We start from the raw sequence: 14,901 nt of genomic DNA on the forward strand, positions 1-14,901 counted from the left end.
TAGTTTTGTTGTTGGCCGTGCGCGCGCATAACTTTTCTACATTTTAATTGCTTCGGAATATCAAGTTGAAGTTTCCCCCCAGAGCGACGAGCGAAATGCCACTGCAGGAAATTGCGCCTGAAATACGATTCGGAAGTCGTGTTCCAGTTCTTGTCCTCCTAAAAACATTAAAAATTACTTACAACCACCTGAGGAAAGGTTCAGTTCTTTATTTTTTAAATATATTTATGTTAAAGAACCTTCTTAAAGAATGCATTTATGTAGTATTATCTTCCTCGTGAGGGCATAGACAGACATCATCGCCACCCAAGGCATGAGATGAACGGGATATGGTAAGAAGACTATTGGACCGTACCACGCCCCCTACAGGCGCCTTGCACAAGTTCGTGGGAGAAAAATTTCGTCGAAAATTTGCCACTTCGGCAACCTAGCGTCTCACCACAATACACATTACAATGGTGGTATCCAAAAGCTGCAATCGCAACCGACATTGAACAGATTTGATGATAACCCATGTATTCTGAGCATAGTTAGGGTCGTCTGCTCAAGTAGCTTTTAAACGTTATCTGCCTTTTAAATACATTTTTTGAGAACAAAATTTATGTTTAAAGGGCAGATAAATTTTAAATGCTACATATTTTTAAGTTATTTATTTAATTGAGATTAAAAAAGTATCAAAATTTTAACAAATGCAAATTCTGCAAACTTAGCAATCATTCGCAATCAAGAGCCAATCTGAAATATAAATGCCTTTCTATAGTTTCATGAAAAAAAGCACAAATATGGAGTCACGAAAATTATAAAATTGGTATTTTGTACCAATATACATACTTTCGGAGTGGTTGGGATATGATTAAACTTAAGCAATAAAAAATACGTTTTTCTTGACTTCAATCAAAATAAAGCCCGGGTATTTGAAGTTAAGAAGTTTTTTTTTCGCTCCATCCAATATTTAGTTGTCGATAGAGTTGCTGCTACTTTGTTGTTTTAAACAATTTTTTAATTAATTGCAATTGTCAGCTAAATTCGCGAAGACGTAAACAAAATATATATATATACTTATATATGTACCAAAATAGAAAGCTGTGAAAGAGTATTGCCGAGTCTTTCATGTCTTCCACGTCTCACCTAACCTCACTTCGCCACGCCGACAGTATTGCAACACGACAGAGTCGCTATGCCGCTGAAGTTTTGCGCATAAAGTTACAGCAATTAAGGTAAGAGTTTTCGCAGCGCGTATTAGATTAAAAAAAAAATACTGATGCGAAAAAAACAACTTTGCAACAGCTACAATCTCTCTCTCACACTTGCTTGCATTTATTGTACGAGTACGTAGTGCGTTTGTAAGCTTGTAGGTTTGTAAGCCGTTGAATTGAATTGTGGCCAGCGTTGCCGCGGGCTTGAAAAAGAAAGTATCAGTTGCCAAGCAGAAAAAGTATAAGGGTCTGATTATTCATACTTCGCATAACATCGCACAACCATTTGTACCAGTGCACTAAAAGTGTAACTTAAGAAAATGTGAAGCAAAATCTAAATTCAACAGATCGCTAAGTTTTTAAAAGTACTGCTAATTTCTGGGTAATAGAAAACATACAAAGTACATACGAAATTACACTTTGAAGTTTATGCGAAGTTGTGCGAAGTATGCATAATCAGACCATAAAAAGCAAACAAAACTGCTTTCTTATAAACTTTTTTTTGAAAAACAAATTATAAATAAAATTTTGTAATTAAATCCATAGTTAAGAAAAACTTTTATATTACTTGCTTTAACAAAAACAGAATCTGTATGTTTATTTGTGTAACGAAAAGCAAGCTTATAGGGCCCCTAAACTAGACAAAATCATTTCGCAACCCAAGACTTTTACAAGTCAATTTTGGTGAAATTACTGCACAATAAAATTGCACAAAATTAATTCGGAGAAACGTGGCTCAAGTAAATAAATATGTGTAAGAAATATGAATGTGCGTTGTATATTTTTGTATTACAATTTTTTTTTGTTTCTACGATCTCATCAATATTTTATAGCACGACTTGGACGCCAAATTGAAAACTAGTCTAAAAACTGCGAAGTAGTCGCCATACACAATACAAGTTATGGTACAATAACACAAGAATGAGCAAAATATCAAAATGTTTTTGATTTTAGCGCAATAAAGTTCTGATCACATTGAAAACGACGAGCTACGGGCCACAGCTTCCAATTGGTTATCTTCATTATCTATACGCTTTATCGATGACGACATGACTTTTTTGAACGCGGCAGCGACGTCATGAATTTGTATGAGTTTGACATAAAAGAATAGGAAGAACCGTATCTGTCGCTGGAAAAATAGAAATAGATCTAATCTGGCCACAACCACAGTGTCGCATAGCCTGGTCGTCGCCAAAATAATTATCTACATAAGAGTACGTGTTAAAATAATTTGACAGCTGTGGTCTGTAGATCGTCGTTTTCATTGTGTTCGGGCTATAACTGTGTAATTTAGTACAAACAACCCCATATACCACACAAACGACCGTGGTTTAGGGGCCCTATAACAGCAGCGTGTGCAAATAAAGTCGGGGTTGTATTTACCCTTATAAGAGTTACCAAATCAAACTTATAAATATCTACATATAAAATTTTAAGTCTTTAAATAACAAGAAAAAATTATTTGCCTTTAAATTATTAATAGCTTTCAAAAATTCGTGTCTGCCCCCCAAAAGTATCAAAATGTGAACAAAAAAGTATCAAATCTTAAAATTTAGAAAAAAAAGTATCAAAAATGATACAATTGTATCGAAACGGCAACGCTGATTGTGGCAAAGAAAAGTGCGGATAAGACAAGACGCTTTAATACTCGTCTCACCAGCGATTGAGCAGATACCCGTTGTAGATGAATAACTGCAATGTACCGCTACTCGAGCATACTTAGTAATAAAATATGAGTAAACACGTCGGAGCTATTAAAAATTTTCTGTTTTCTGTATTGACGAGAAATGCGATTATGAACGCGGCTATGCTGCAAGCCCCGATGAACAGCCACCGCTGGCGAAGAGAGGGAGGGAGTGGTGCACAAAACAGTGGTTATTTAGGTACTGTTGCTGCTGCTGCTGCGGTGGATGTGGTGCGGTGTAGTGTTGGAAATTGGTTATTATCTGGTTGCTAAGAAGAGTGTCGATAAAAAGTTACGGTAATAAAATACTACACTTAAAATTTTGTGCAAACTTTGCTGCCAAAACAGAATTTATGTTGTGCTTTGCAAAAGTGCTCTCAAAGTTCCTGAAATACGTTTGTATGTATGTAGAACAAGAAGAAGCGATTAAATATAATTGAATGAAATTCCTCAAGTTAAGCTATCTGCGAATAATAACTTAAATTTCAAATGTGTAAAAGGTTCAATGAGGGAAACTAAATACTTAGCAATGGATGATGATGGCCCTAATATTTTTGTATGCACTTTAGGGTGGTCCTTAAATGTAGGAAGCAAATTTTTACATAAGCCTCAACCCCTACGCGGATGCTAATATAGTCATATTATCGCATATAAATTTTGGTCCCAAGTGGAGACGGTTAAGCCGTGTCGCACAGGGGGCAAAGTCCAGATTCCTCTATGGAGACTCAAAAAATTAAAATAAATTTTTGTTTCGTCTAATATCCAAAATCGATACTTCTATAGTCGAAGATATCACATACAAATTTTGGTCCGGATTTAAGTCGGTTAAGTTTGTATGTAGATAAATGGGCCTTAAAAGCTGATTGATTTTAATTAAAACTAAATTATTATGTTAAATGAAAAATGATTTTTGATTTACGAAGAGATATGCACGATATTAGTCATTCACCTGAGGCAGTGGCAATCGCATTGCCATTTTCGAATTTTTGGTATACAAAGTATTTTTTTTTTGGTTATTCGCCGAAAGGTTAGTGCGATTTTGAAAACGCATTCCCTGAGCTACTTACTTTTTTTGTTCTTTTTATGTTAGGATAAGTATTTTAGCCCTAGAACGGTAAACCCTTTAGCAATTACGTTCTAAGCTAAACTCGGTAAATTTTACTACTAAAAACATTAAAAATTCGTTTAAGATTCAAAGTACATATGCAATTTTTTAGGTTTTTTTTAATTATTTGATTTAAAAATTATTCAAAACAGTTTGATATTTTTACTACAGTTATTGCAAAGTTTAGCACGATGCTCAAAGCAATATGGTTGAAAAAAGAAAATACACTAGTAAAATTTACGAGGATTACCTTTCTAGGGTTCAATTATATCTCCCTGAAGTCTTCTTGGACGTATTAGGGTGCATATCAAATCATCTTGTCGATGAGATTATCAATTCCCCGGGGTTTTGCCACCATTTAGTTATCGAAATGAAAGTCTTCTTGATTTCGGGTTTGCAATACAGTATTGTTTTGTTTATTTTTATATCAGATCATTTAACCTAAACACTAAATAATAATGAGTTAATTAATATCTAAAATATTATAATTTTTTGATAGACAAATTTTAGACTAAATAAGAAGTTCGATTATTTTTAAACAATTTTCTTTATACATATGTATGTTTGTAAGTAACTAGAAAGTACGTAATCTGTTTGGGTATACATATCGATGGCCCTCTGCAATAACGGCACAACCCGAAATTAAAGAAAAAATAAAACCCTTTCTGCTGTTAAGTGTCTCATGTCTGTAATCTTTGTCTGATTCACGTCTAATTCTTACTTCTTACTTTACTACTTCTTACTTTAATAAGGATTAGATATACATTAAACCAGGATGAAACACTTAACAGTAGTGTTTTTTGTTTTTTTTTTTTTTTGAATTCTAAGTTGTGCCGTTATTGCACAGGACTGTCGATATGTATGTATGGACATATCTCGCAGTTTAACATGGCACACGAAAAAATATAATTTATGAGTATTTTTTACACAATTTTACTAATTCATCATCATATACCACAATATTTGGTTAATTACTAATTATGAATTTTACAAAAAATGTTGCTGATCTCAGATTTTTATCCACATATGTATGTACATTAGACTGCCCCACGTGTATGGAAAAAATTTTGTTTGGACATCAAAAAAATTAATTAAACTGAAATATATTTTTGCAATTTTTATCCTTCAATATCCTTTTATATTATATTATATTAGACGTACATTCTCCAAAATGCATTCAAAATTAAAAATCTTGAAGGATAATATTTTTAAAGGATATTTTTGACATGTTCCAAAAGGATAATTGAAAACAAACGTTATAATTAACCTTGTTTTGAATTTTTCTTTTAAATGATACCCATATATCCATATTTTTTGTATGGTTTTGGAAACATATTACAATTTATGGTCCTTTGGAAAAAATCCTCAGTACTTGGTAAAAAAAAACTAAAAACGTAGATTTACTAAATTTTATGTCCTAATAAGTAAAATGAGTAAGTTAAGCAAAAAACACGCGAACTGCACAAAGATTATTCCGATAAGTTTGACTGCAAATTGGCACGGGTTGCTGTGATCCGAATTGCATCAAATTTTATTTGGCTAGTTTTTAAGACCAAACCAATAAAATTAGGAGGTATGCGTTAAAAAAACAACTTTTTTTTTTTTTTTTTTGGGACAGTCTAATGTACATATGTATGTGTATATACATATATACATAAGTCGCATAAATATTTAGTTGATTAAATATAATTACAATGAGAGTTGTAACTTGAACTTCGTACTTCCTATATATGTCGGTATGTATGCCCTAATGTACATATGTATATGTATTTATGCATATCTCTCTCTGCAGCTACATACATATGTGTGTGATTTATATGAGTGTTGCATTAAAATGTAATTTAATTAAATAATAACGCAGAATGGAAATTAAAAACCGCAAAATAAATTCATTTAATTAAATATGCATATATAATTAGGCTGTAAAAACTGTTAAAAGTGGTCGAAGTCTGTCGGTGGTATGCGGGCAGTTATGCCAAATCACTGTGCAACACTAATGCAACTAGTCAAAGGTGAACAAATGCAAATTGTTTTTAGCATTTGCAGACCACGAAAAATTTGCAAAATAAAGATATTTGTCATAGCGTTAATTGAAATTTAATATTGTGACAGGTTCAAATGGCTTCTTCACACATCCATACATACGTACAGTATGAAAAAAAAGTATTGTCATTTGAAATATGTATTAGAAGGGATTGAATTGAGAGCAATGACCTCAGGTAGGACAAAGTGATTAGATATGCATACATATGTACATATATGTATACTTTTTTGTAGTGTTGCTTAATGCATACATACACCTATCGCATTTATGAATACGCACTTTTTATTTTTATTTTTTATAAATACGCATCTGTACATATAAAATACCAGTAAAGATGTAAGATAGGATTACACAGTTTTTAACCGACTTTACAAAAAGGAGGAGGTTATCAATTCGTTGGACCACGTTAACCGACTTCTATAACTCTTTTTTTTTTTAAGAAAGATGGTACCTCAGAGGTGGTCCCATTCTAAATGGGACTTATCTCGACACTTGGTCGTTGTCCTCTGATTCCATTTTTAAATCCTTATCCAGCCAAAGTCGCAGTCTTAAAAACATTTTTTATAAAATTTAAAACATTTTTTGCCTTTATTTGCAAGTCGCGTTTTAACACTACAAAACAGCTACGGAAGCCAGACAAATATTAGTGGAAATTTATGGTGAAGATGTAATTAAAAATATATGTTAGAAGTGTTTCGATAGCAAAAACTGACGAACTTAGCTAGGCATACCTGACCTAAAGGCAGTTGAGTCGAAGATATCTACATATAAAAGCGGACGGAAACACGAACTACTCAGAAAGAAAAATTACACTGAAGTTGGCACAACGCCGAAACCGGTTTGACTCCTAACCAAATTGGACAAGGAATGACGGAAAATCATTCCACCGATTATTCGATTCGTAACCGTTCGCATGCTTATTAGTCGGTTAATGGTATTCGAATAGTCGCCCGCCTTCGATTATTCGAATAGTTGCTTTGCTTCGACTACTCGAGCATTGTAGCAAATCGAATTTCAGTAACCGAACTTTCATTGAAACTTCTTTGACAAATGAAAAATTTTTTTTTTAAATATATACATGCACACATATGTATGTATATTCAGATACAAAAATGAGCGGACGCAAAGGGAGCTGGGTTTGGGATTTTTTCGAAAAATCAGAGGACGAAAAGGAAGTAACATGTTCCATATGTGGTGCAGTTTTGTGCTACAATCATCCACATCCTCACTGAACAAACATTTAACAAAAATCCATAACAAAAACTCGCGAAAATGAGAGGTAGGTATTGCTTTAGCCATTGTCTCTAAAATATTTCGCAATAACATTTCAATAATTAGCGCACATTCTTGCAAAAAAAGTTTGCCTTAATTTTGCACATGCAATCTTATATATGTACTACGAATGTAACAAGACTTTTCATATATGTATATGTATCTGTAAATGCAAAAAAAAACTCGAACTTAAAATATTCGATTAACCGAAAATGAACGGTTAGCCGAATAATCTAAAGTGAACGGTTATCCGAATAGTCGACAGCTTTCGACTACTCGAATATTGCTAACCGATTAACAGTAGTCGACTTCAGTCAGATTCGAATAATTCGGTTAATCGATTAACCGAATTGCCCGAGCTCTAATTCACAGCCTTAAAAGCTGCATAAAGAAAACGAAACATGGGTATTCTTATACATTCCTTATTAAGAGTGGCAGCGAACACAACCTAACCTATGGTGAATGCCTACCGAAAAGTGTTGTAGAACAAAAAAAGCTTTACTTTTCTATGTAAATTTTGACTAGTTCCAATCTTATTTGAATATAAGTGGAGAATGCACTCAATTTACAACTTTCTATGCTTTTTATTCAAAGTTTATGTCTGTATTCTTAAATTGCATTAATGTATCAAAAGGGCAGAAATCAAGTACGTATGATCACTATAAAAAATTTAAAAGCGTATTTAATAAACAGCAATTTTTTGATAAAACTATTAAACTTTTCTAATAACAACTTTTGATTTGGACATCCCTTATATATTATTATGCTCAGAGATTTTGAGCAACTTAACATCTACGTATACATCTACACTTTTTGGGAAAACAAAGGTTTCTTCTGAATAGCTCCTCCCGCCTTCGTCCACACGAATATTTTGAACGCTGGAGATTGCGCTGCTAAACCAGAGTGTTTCTTTCCGTTCATAAATCGGCTTCGTTCGGTGTCATCAAAGCGAAGTTTCGGCTTTCTGGTTCTTCTCTTTACAATTAATGCATCAGAGTCCGCGCGTTCTAATCTACTCAGTCTAAGATGCAGCTGCTGAGCTTTGCTTAAAAGAAGACAGAAAGATAGAAAATACATATGATCTACGATGCAAGTCACTGATCAACGAACATCCGCCAATTTCTGCAACGAAAAAAAACGGCATCTTTTAAATCTTAAATCACCAGCGTTGTTTTGAACTGTCCCATAATTTAATTTTCATATTGGCCCGTTTACTTGAAATCTGTAGGGAAATTCAAAGTGTGTTTTACTTATATCCTAGAAATTGGAAAAGAAAATTATTATATCTGCAGCATAAAAGTTTTCCACCCTGGCTTTGCTGACCGTTCTGTAAATAAATGGATTATATATGTATTATTTCGTTGCGCTGAAAATCTAGAAAAAAGTGGATTATTTTCGCTAAAATTGAAACGGTTAAAATGCTGCAAAGAAAATCCGATTATATTTTAATTAAAAAGAGCATAAAGAATATTAGTCAGGTATTTTGTAGGTCGTTCCGATATCGACCGATTCCAGTGTTGATTTCATTCGCTTATCGCTTGCAAATCCAATGGCAATCCAATCTAAACCAATCCAATTCCAACCAAACCAAATCAACGACGACGACGACAACGACGAAGGCGACGATGTTGACAACAACAACTCTGCAAATAGACTTAAATGCTCCGCCAGGGGCAGTGATAACAAAAAATGAGAAAAATAAAGTTGGTAGCAGTAGTAGCAGTACGAAATTGAAAAAAGTAACAAAATCATACATAGAATTGGCTGAAAATGGCCAACAATTGCTAAAGCTTCTGCTGCTGCTGTTGCCACCATTGGTAAACGTGTCTTTGTGAATTAAGTCCTTCATGTTGCACATACTTTCTCTTGCGTAAATATGTACTTTGAGGTCTGTGAGTGGGGGTGGCGATGTGGCTCGGCTGGGCCTACAATCGGCAGGGCCATTGGGGAATTGAGGTGTGAGGTGCTCCTGGAACTGCCTGGTCACAAAGCATATAGCTTACACAACAGTCAATATGAATGGTTATGAAGGCGACGATGGGGGCTAAGTGGAATGGGGGGGGGGACAAAGTAAAATGAAATACTAAAGTGGCAGCACACTCGCTGCTTTATAGCCTAGGCAAAAAGTAGGCAGGCAGGCAGGCAGGTGGTCGAGCGGTCTGGTGAGATGTGGGGATCGCACTCCACACTCTCTTCCACACTTTTGCTCGCAAGCAACTCTCCGCCGCACATCGCACACCGCCCACTGCTCTGGCCGACTGCCTGCAATTTTGTGGCGTAGCGGTGCAAATGGATTTGAAAATTGGGTTAATTGATGCTTAGAGCCAGTGTATGGCTGAGTGCGGCCAGGCTGTTGGCGGAGAGCAATAGCTTTGAGGTAACGTCGAGTGTAAATGGCTGCGGTGGTGGGTGCTTGATATTGCAAAGGAAATGGAATAAAATGCGAAAGTGTGACAGGCGTTGCAGAAACAGGTGTAAAATAACAAAAAAAAAAACGTAAAAAAGTGACAGAAAAAACAACAACAACAAATCAATGAGAACAGAAGAAACCAAAAGAAATGAAAGAAAGAAGAAAAACAAATTAAATGGAAATGAAAACGAAAATGAAACTAAGTGTACTAAGTGTCAGTGCGGCAACAACTATTGCATTCACGTATACATATACAAAGGAAAGGACGTGACAAGCAAACAGACTGACGGCCGAGAACTCGTGCGACAACTGGCAATTTTGCCAGCAGCGCATGAACGACTCGGCTACTGAACTTTGCCTGCGGTTATAGGTGGGAGGCGCACGGACGGTGGGTGCTCAAGTGGCTAGCCTACATTCTTGGCAGCTGCTGACCTGCTGATTGTGCAAATGAATGAGTTGGGAGCAGGAAATTGTGGTACACAGAGCGCGCTATATTGTTTAATCAGAGGCAATACGGGCCAATGGAACATCGATGTTTAGTAAATTTAACTAAGAGCTGGTTAGGGCGGGGAAAAGTGGAATGGTGGCAAACGGAGTGCCGCCCTAGGTGGTGTTACACAATTGAAAGTTTTTTTTTTTTTTTGTTGCTTACTTGTATTATTTGCAGTGAATTCAAAAGATGGCTATGCCTTATAAATTAAATGGGACACAATCTCTCTCTACTATGAAAGGTGTTAGGCGCTAGGTACCGATAAAAGGGTACAAAAAAGGCTTTAAGACGCACATTCATTGCCGCTATAAAAGAAGAGGTACTAGAAAGTTTTATTGAGGAAACATTTCAATGGAATACAACTTTTAAGGAGGCAAAATGGCACCCTTATTACTAGCAACGACAGTGGACTTCTGAAATACTTGCTTCAAGTTTATTTTCTAGGTTCTTACGTGGAGCGGGATCGCCTGACTTGAGCCACTTCGAAGCATAGGTTCCGCAGAGTGAGAAGACCTAGCAGTTCTGGCTTTATCTTTGACATTGAAGCAGTACGGATAGCGGTAGAGACCTTTAAACAATTTAAAGCAGAATGCGGTGGTTGTTTCTTTCCAGCACTAATCGCCTAGCCTAGTCAATCCCTTTGGGGCCTTTTATACGTGGAATTATATCCGTTTACTTAGAGTATCTAAGTATTTCTAAATCGGGCAATGAGATTTTCAACTCCCTTACATCATACCTACTTACACTCTTACTGGGAGAATCTTGCACCGTTATTTTGGTCTGTAGTGATGAGAGACGTTCCAATTAAAATACAGGAGTTTTGGGCATAGCGCATACTTAGAGTGCGGTATTAAACGGGTTTACCCACTGGGGTACTGTTTTTATACCGTTAATCAGGAGATATGAGCAGAATCTTGGTGCGGTTACCTTTGGAGGCACATTGTTTGAATATTGTGAGAAAGTCAATTTCCCATCAAAACAAAACTTTTTGCATTTCCTCCCGAGCCCTGTGGACTTGCGGAAGACTTCTTGGCCTTAGTCTCAGATATATATGTTACACAGACAGGTCAAGGATGGAAAACAGAATAGGTGTTTTTGGACCCGACAATGCGGTGGGCAGATCATCCACTGTCTTTCAGGCAGAGCTGCTAGCCCAGATTAAAACTTGAAAGGCAAGCATGCTTCGGACTTTAGGGCATTAAACGAAAGATTGACAAATCTCAATGAAACTTATACAATAGGCGACAGCAGCAGCAGTTTCAAAAACATGGAAGGTAGATACAAGTACAAAAGGTGTTAGATATTAAAATACGTACAATTACATAGATAAATTTCATAAAAATTTCTGCAATAAATGATTTTAATTGAACATTATTTTGAATACCCACCGGGACTACCCAAATCCGTGATGTTCGCATTGGTGGTGTCAACGCCGACTGCGAGGCCGTTGACAGTGGGCGCTAACCGCAAGAGCAGCAGGATGCTTAGCGACAAACTGAGCGCGCTGCAGGTGCTAAAGCCAGCGCTCAACGCAGCACAGACGGATGATGACGACAATGACGCGCCTGCTTGCGTGCGATTGTTGCGCGTTGGCGTGCGCGCGCTCTCATTGGGCGTCGCTGTTGCCACTGTGTCTGGTGGCAGTGCGGATGCGGCGAGCGAAAATGTGGCCTTAGAATTGTCATTGCCACAGAGCACGCTGCTAGTTTGGAGCTGTTTCGCGCGTCGATACTTCTTATAACTGCTGCTGCGTTGCTTTGACGTTAGCGCCGACGCCGATGCCAGCGAACTATGTGCGCTGTTGTTGATCTCGTCGCCGCCACTGTTGCTTCGGCTGTAGCTGTTGTTGTTGTTGTTGTTGTTGCTGTGATAGAACATCATTTTCCATTGGATTTATGTCGCTCCAGTGGTGAGACAACAACAAGAGCGCGCTTCTTTCCGTGCTGAAGCTGAGGTTGGGGCTGATGACGATTGACGTTCTATTCACTGTAGTCTGGTGTGTATAGTTCTTTATGTTGTTTTTGCACTGTTGAATAGAATGTTGATAGCATGTCATCGTTTAGTACGCGTAAGCACAGAAATAAATTTAGTTTGTGATTTCTTTTTCTTCTTATAAAATAACTTGCATATTTTTTTAACTTTTAATTTATTTCAATTTAAATATTTATTTTTTATTACACTTTTTGTTTTTGTTACAGCTGGCAGCAAATATCCGCTACGCCTTCTCCGCGCTAAGCGCTACAACTGTGCGCCGAATCAGCGGGCGGCCAACGTCGCACAAATGTTTGTATTGTAAAGTCTGCGGGTGGGCGTATGGGCGTATGGGCGTGGCAGTGCGTTTGAACGCGGATACGCGTTGGTTGGGGCTTGTTACGCGCTTGAATTGAATCAGCGGCTTTATTTACACACAAAGCAGCTGCGCTTCATCAATGCTCGAATGTTTTTTTTTTTTAAACGGCTGCCCTCCTCTTTGTTCGCGCCTCCCTCGTAAAACTGTCAATTTACCGCTGCGTCGTCGATGTTGAAGTGTGCGATTTGTATCTTTCACTCACTATTCAGTTGTCTCGACAGTTTATATAGAAATTTATTACTTGTTTACAAATTCACTCGGTTCACTTGGGTGCCTGCTGGGTGCTGGGAGCGTCGCATACGAATTCAATACGTGACAAGCTCACTGACTCGCCGCTTCAACGGTTCGCTGACTGACTTTGCAGACTGTCTATTACACTGCGCAAGCGTGTGTTGCACTACAAGTACGTTTGCCACAATTGGTGCACATTCGGAATTGACTAACTGACTGACTGACTGACTGAATGAATGGCTGACTTCATTGAGGTGCGCTGACAGGCTGACTGACTGCAGCACCGCACTGCGTCTTCGTTACAGTTGTCTGTCAATAATAATGGCGAGTATGCGCAGCTCGCTACAAATCGCAAACAAATCGTCGTTTACTATCTATCGTATTTGCAGGGGGGCGGGGAAGCCAGCTATCACTCAGCACATTTAGTTTTACACATTTTGCTTGAATTTATTGTTTATTTTTGTTATCCTTCTTCCTGACCTAGGGATATGAGATCGCCGGAAAACTTCTAAAGAAAGGAGCAATCAACCCCTTTCATTCGCCACGAGCCCTTTCGTGGCATGGCCAAAGAAGACGAAGAGGCTTCCAAAGACCGCTACTGCGACAGTCCACCAGATGTGGAGCAATCCGATGAGATTAGAGGAATATATAAACTACAACATCTTAAGGAATGCATGAGTTTATCCAAGAAGAAATTTCGAATCATTACGGGAATTCTTTCCGACACTACAGGCCGAGCTATCACCTGACTAAACTGGGAGCTTACTCGCAGAAGCGATGAAGATTTTGCAGGAAGGATATCGAAACTCCACAGCACATTTTGGAACAATGTCCTGCACTGATGAACAAAGGCAGCAGCCAATTTTGTGATCATTTAATAATCGACGGCGCAGTGGCATCAAAATATTAAGGCTCACTACTAAAATTTCTCGGTGATACTGGATTAAAACCATCGGGCAGAAGAAGACCTAGTTTGCGAGTCTCCGAACTCAGCACATACATACATACATAGAAGTAGGATACTTTCAAGGACACGATTAGAGTGGCACTGTATCGCACAGTCTGCCAGAAACAAAATAAATTTCAATTTGATTTCCATGCTTCCTATTTAACGTATTTGCAGATACTTTCTTGGTTGAACGGAAATTTTGGTTGTACTTTATAACAGACTAGTGCGTATAGCCTTGAGAGGATTTCTGGAAGGCTAAGCAAGATTAGGAGCCACCGTGCTTATTTCCAAGGTTAAGGGCTTAATGCGATTAATTGATTTGCACCTCTCTGCGTTGAATAAAAGCTCCTACTGGGTTATCAGAAAATAAACTTTCGCATAACTAAATGAAATTGTTGCTTGTGTGGATTAAACACGATTGTTAGGCAGTGCGTATGCGTTATTGGGCGAAAACACATACATACATACATACATATGCACATAATCGCTTATACATATGTACAAAATAGGCTACGATGTTATCTGCGGCTAAAATTGGAATTAGAATAAACTATGTATATTTTAATTATATGTACACAAAATGTCTGCACGTATACATATGGATGCATGCATGTACATATATTAGAGCGGGTTGATTTGTATGGATGAAAAAAAAATTAAAAATCGTATAGCAAAAACGTAATCTACATTAAATTCTAGGAAAATTCTCTGAATAAACCATGTATCTAAAATCAAACCCTAATCCGCGCCTCTCGACTTGAAAATTTTTTTCCTCCTCTTTCGCTAAAATTATTTTCTTTTTTTGAAATATATTATGTTTTATTATATTATATTATAGTTTATGCAATACAGGTTTTTGCATCTCCTCTCATTTGCGTTCTATATAAAAAATAGTTAGAAGTTAGTTTTTTAATGAAAAAAAATTTTGAGTGTACAAAAAATATAAAGTGCAAAAGAACTACCTTATTTTTTATTCAGAAAATTCGATTTCTTTTTGGAAACCCCATTTTTTCTAACATTTATTTTGTTTGGCAAAGGCGGCCATATAAATTTTCAAGTCGAGAGGCGCGGATTAGGATTTTATTTTAGATACATGGTTTCTTCGGCGAATTTTCTTAGAATTTTATGTAGTTTACGTTTTTGCTATACGATTAAAAAAAAAACAATCAA

At 36.8% G+C, this 14,901-nt stretch overlaps 1 protein-coding gene across 2 annotated transcripts; it reads right to left on the minus strand.

Moving 5' to 3' along the window:
• Positions 1-8,008: 8,008 nt before the first annotated feature.
• Positions 8,009-13,249, minus strand: LOC108374131 (protein abrupt-like). 2 transcript variants are annotated; one of them, XR_001849020.1, is made up of 2 exons: positions 8,412-13,249; positions 8,009-8,346 (listed from the first exon to the last, which is right to left on the minus strand). XR_001849020.1 is itself a non-coding variant. In XM_017630106.1 (2 exons), the coding sequence occupies exon 2, from the start codon at positions 12,080-12,082 to the stop codon at positions 11,573-11,575; it is 510 nt and encodes a 169-aa protein (XP_017485595.1). In that variant the 5' UTR covers positions 12,083-12,227; positions 12,380-13,249; the 3' UTR covers positions 8,009-11,572. The 2 variants fall into 2 exon arrangements, 1 of the variants encoding a protein (XP_017485595.1); XM_017630106.1 differs by having other exon boundaries at positions 8,009-12,227; positions 12,380-13,249.
• Positions 13,250-14,901: the final 1,652 nt, after the last annotated feature.

The sequence above is a fragment of the Rhagoletis zephyria genome, unplaced genomic scaffold, assembly GCF_001687245.7.
Source record: "Rhagoletis zephyria isolate East Lansing unplaced genomic scaffold, Rhagoletis_zephyria_1.1 Rzeph_scaffold_07378, whole genome shotgun sequence".
In the NCBI taxonomy this organism is placed as follows: domain Eukaryota; kingdom Metazoa; phylum Arthropoda; class Insecta; order Diptera; family Tephritidae; genus Rhagoletis; species Rhagoletis zephyria.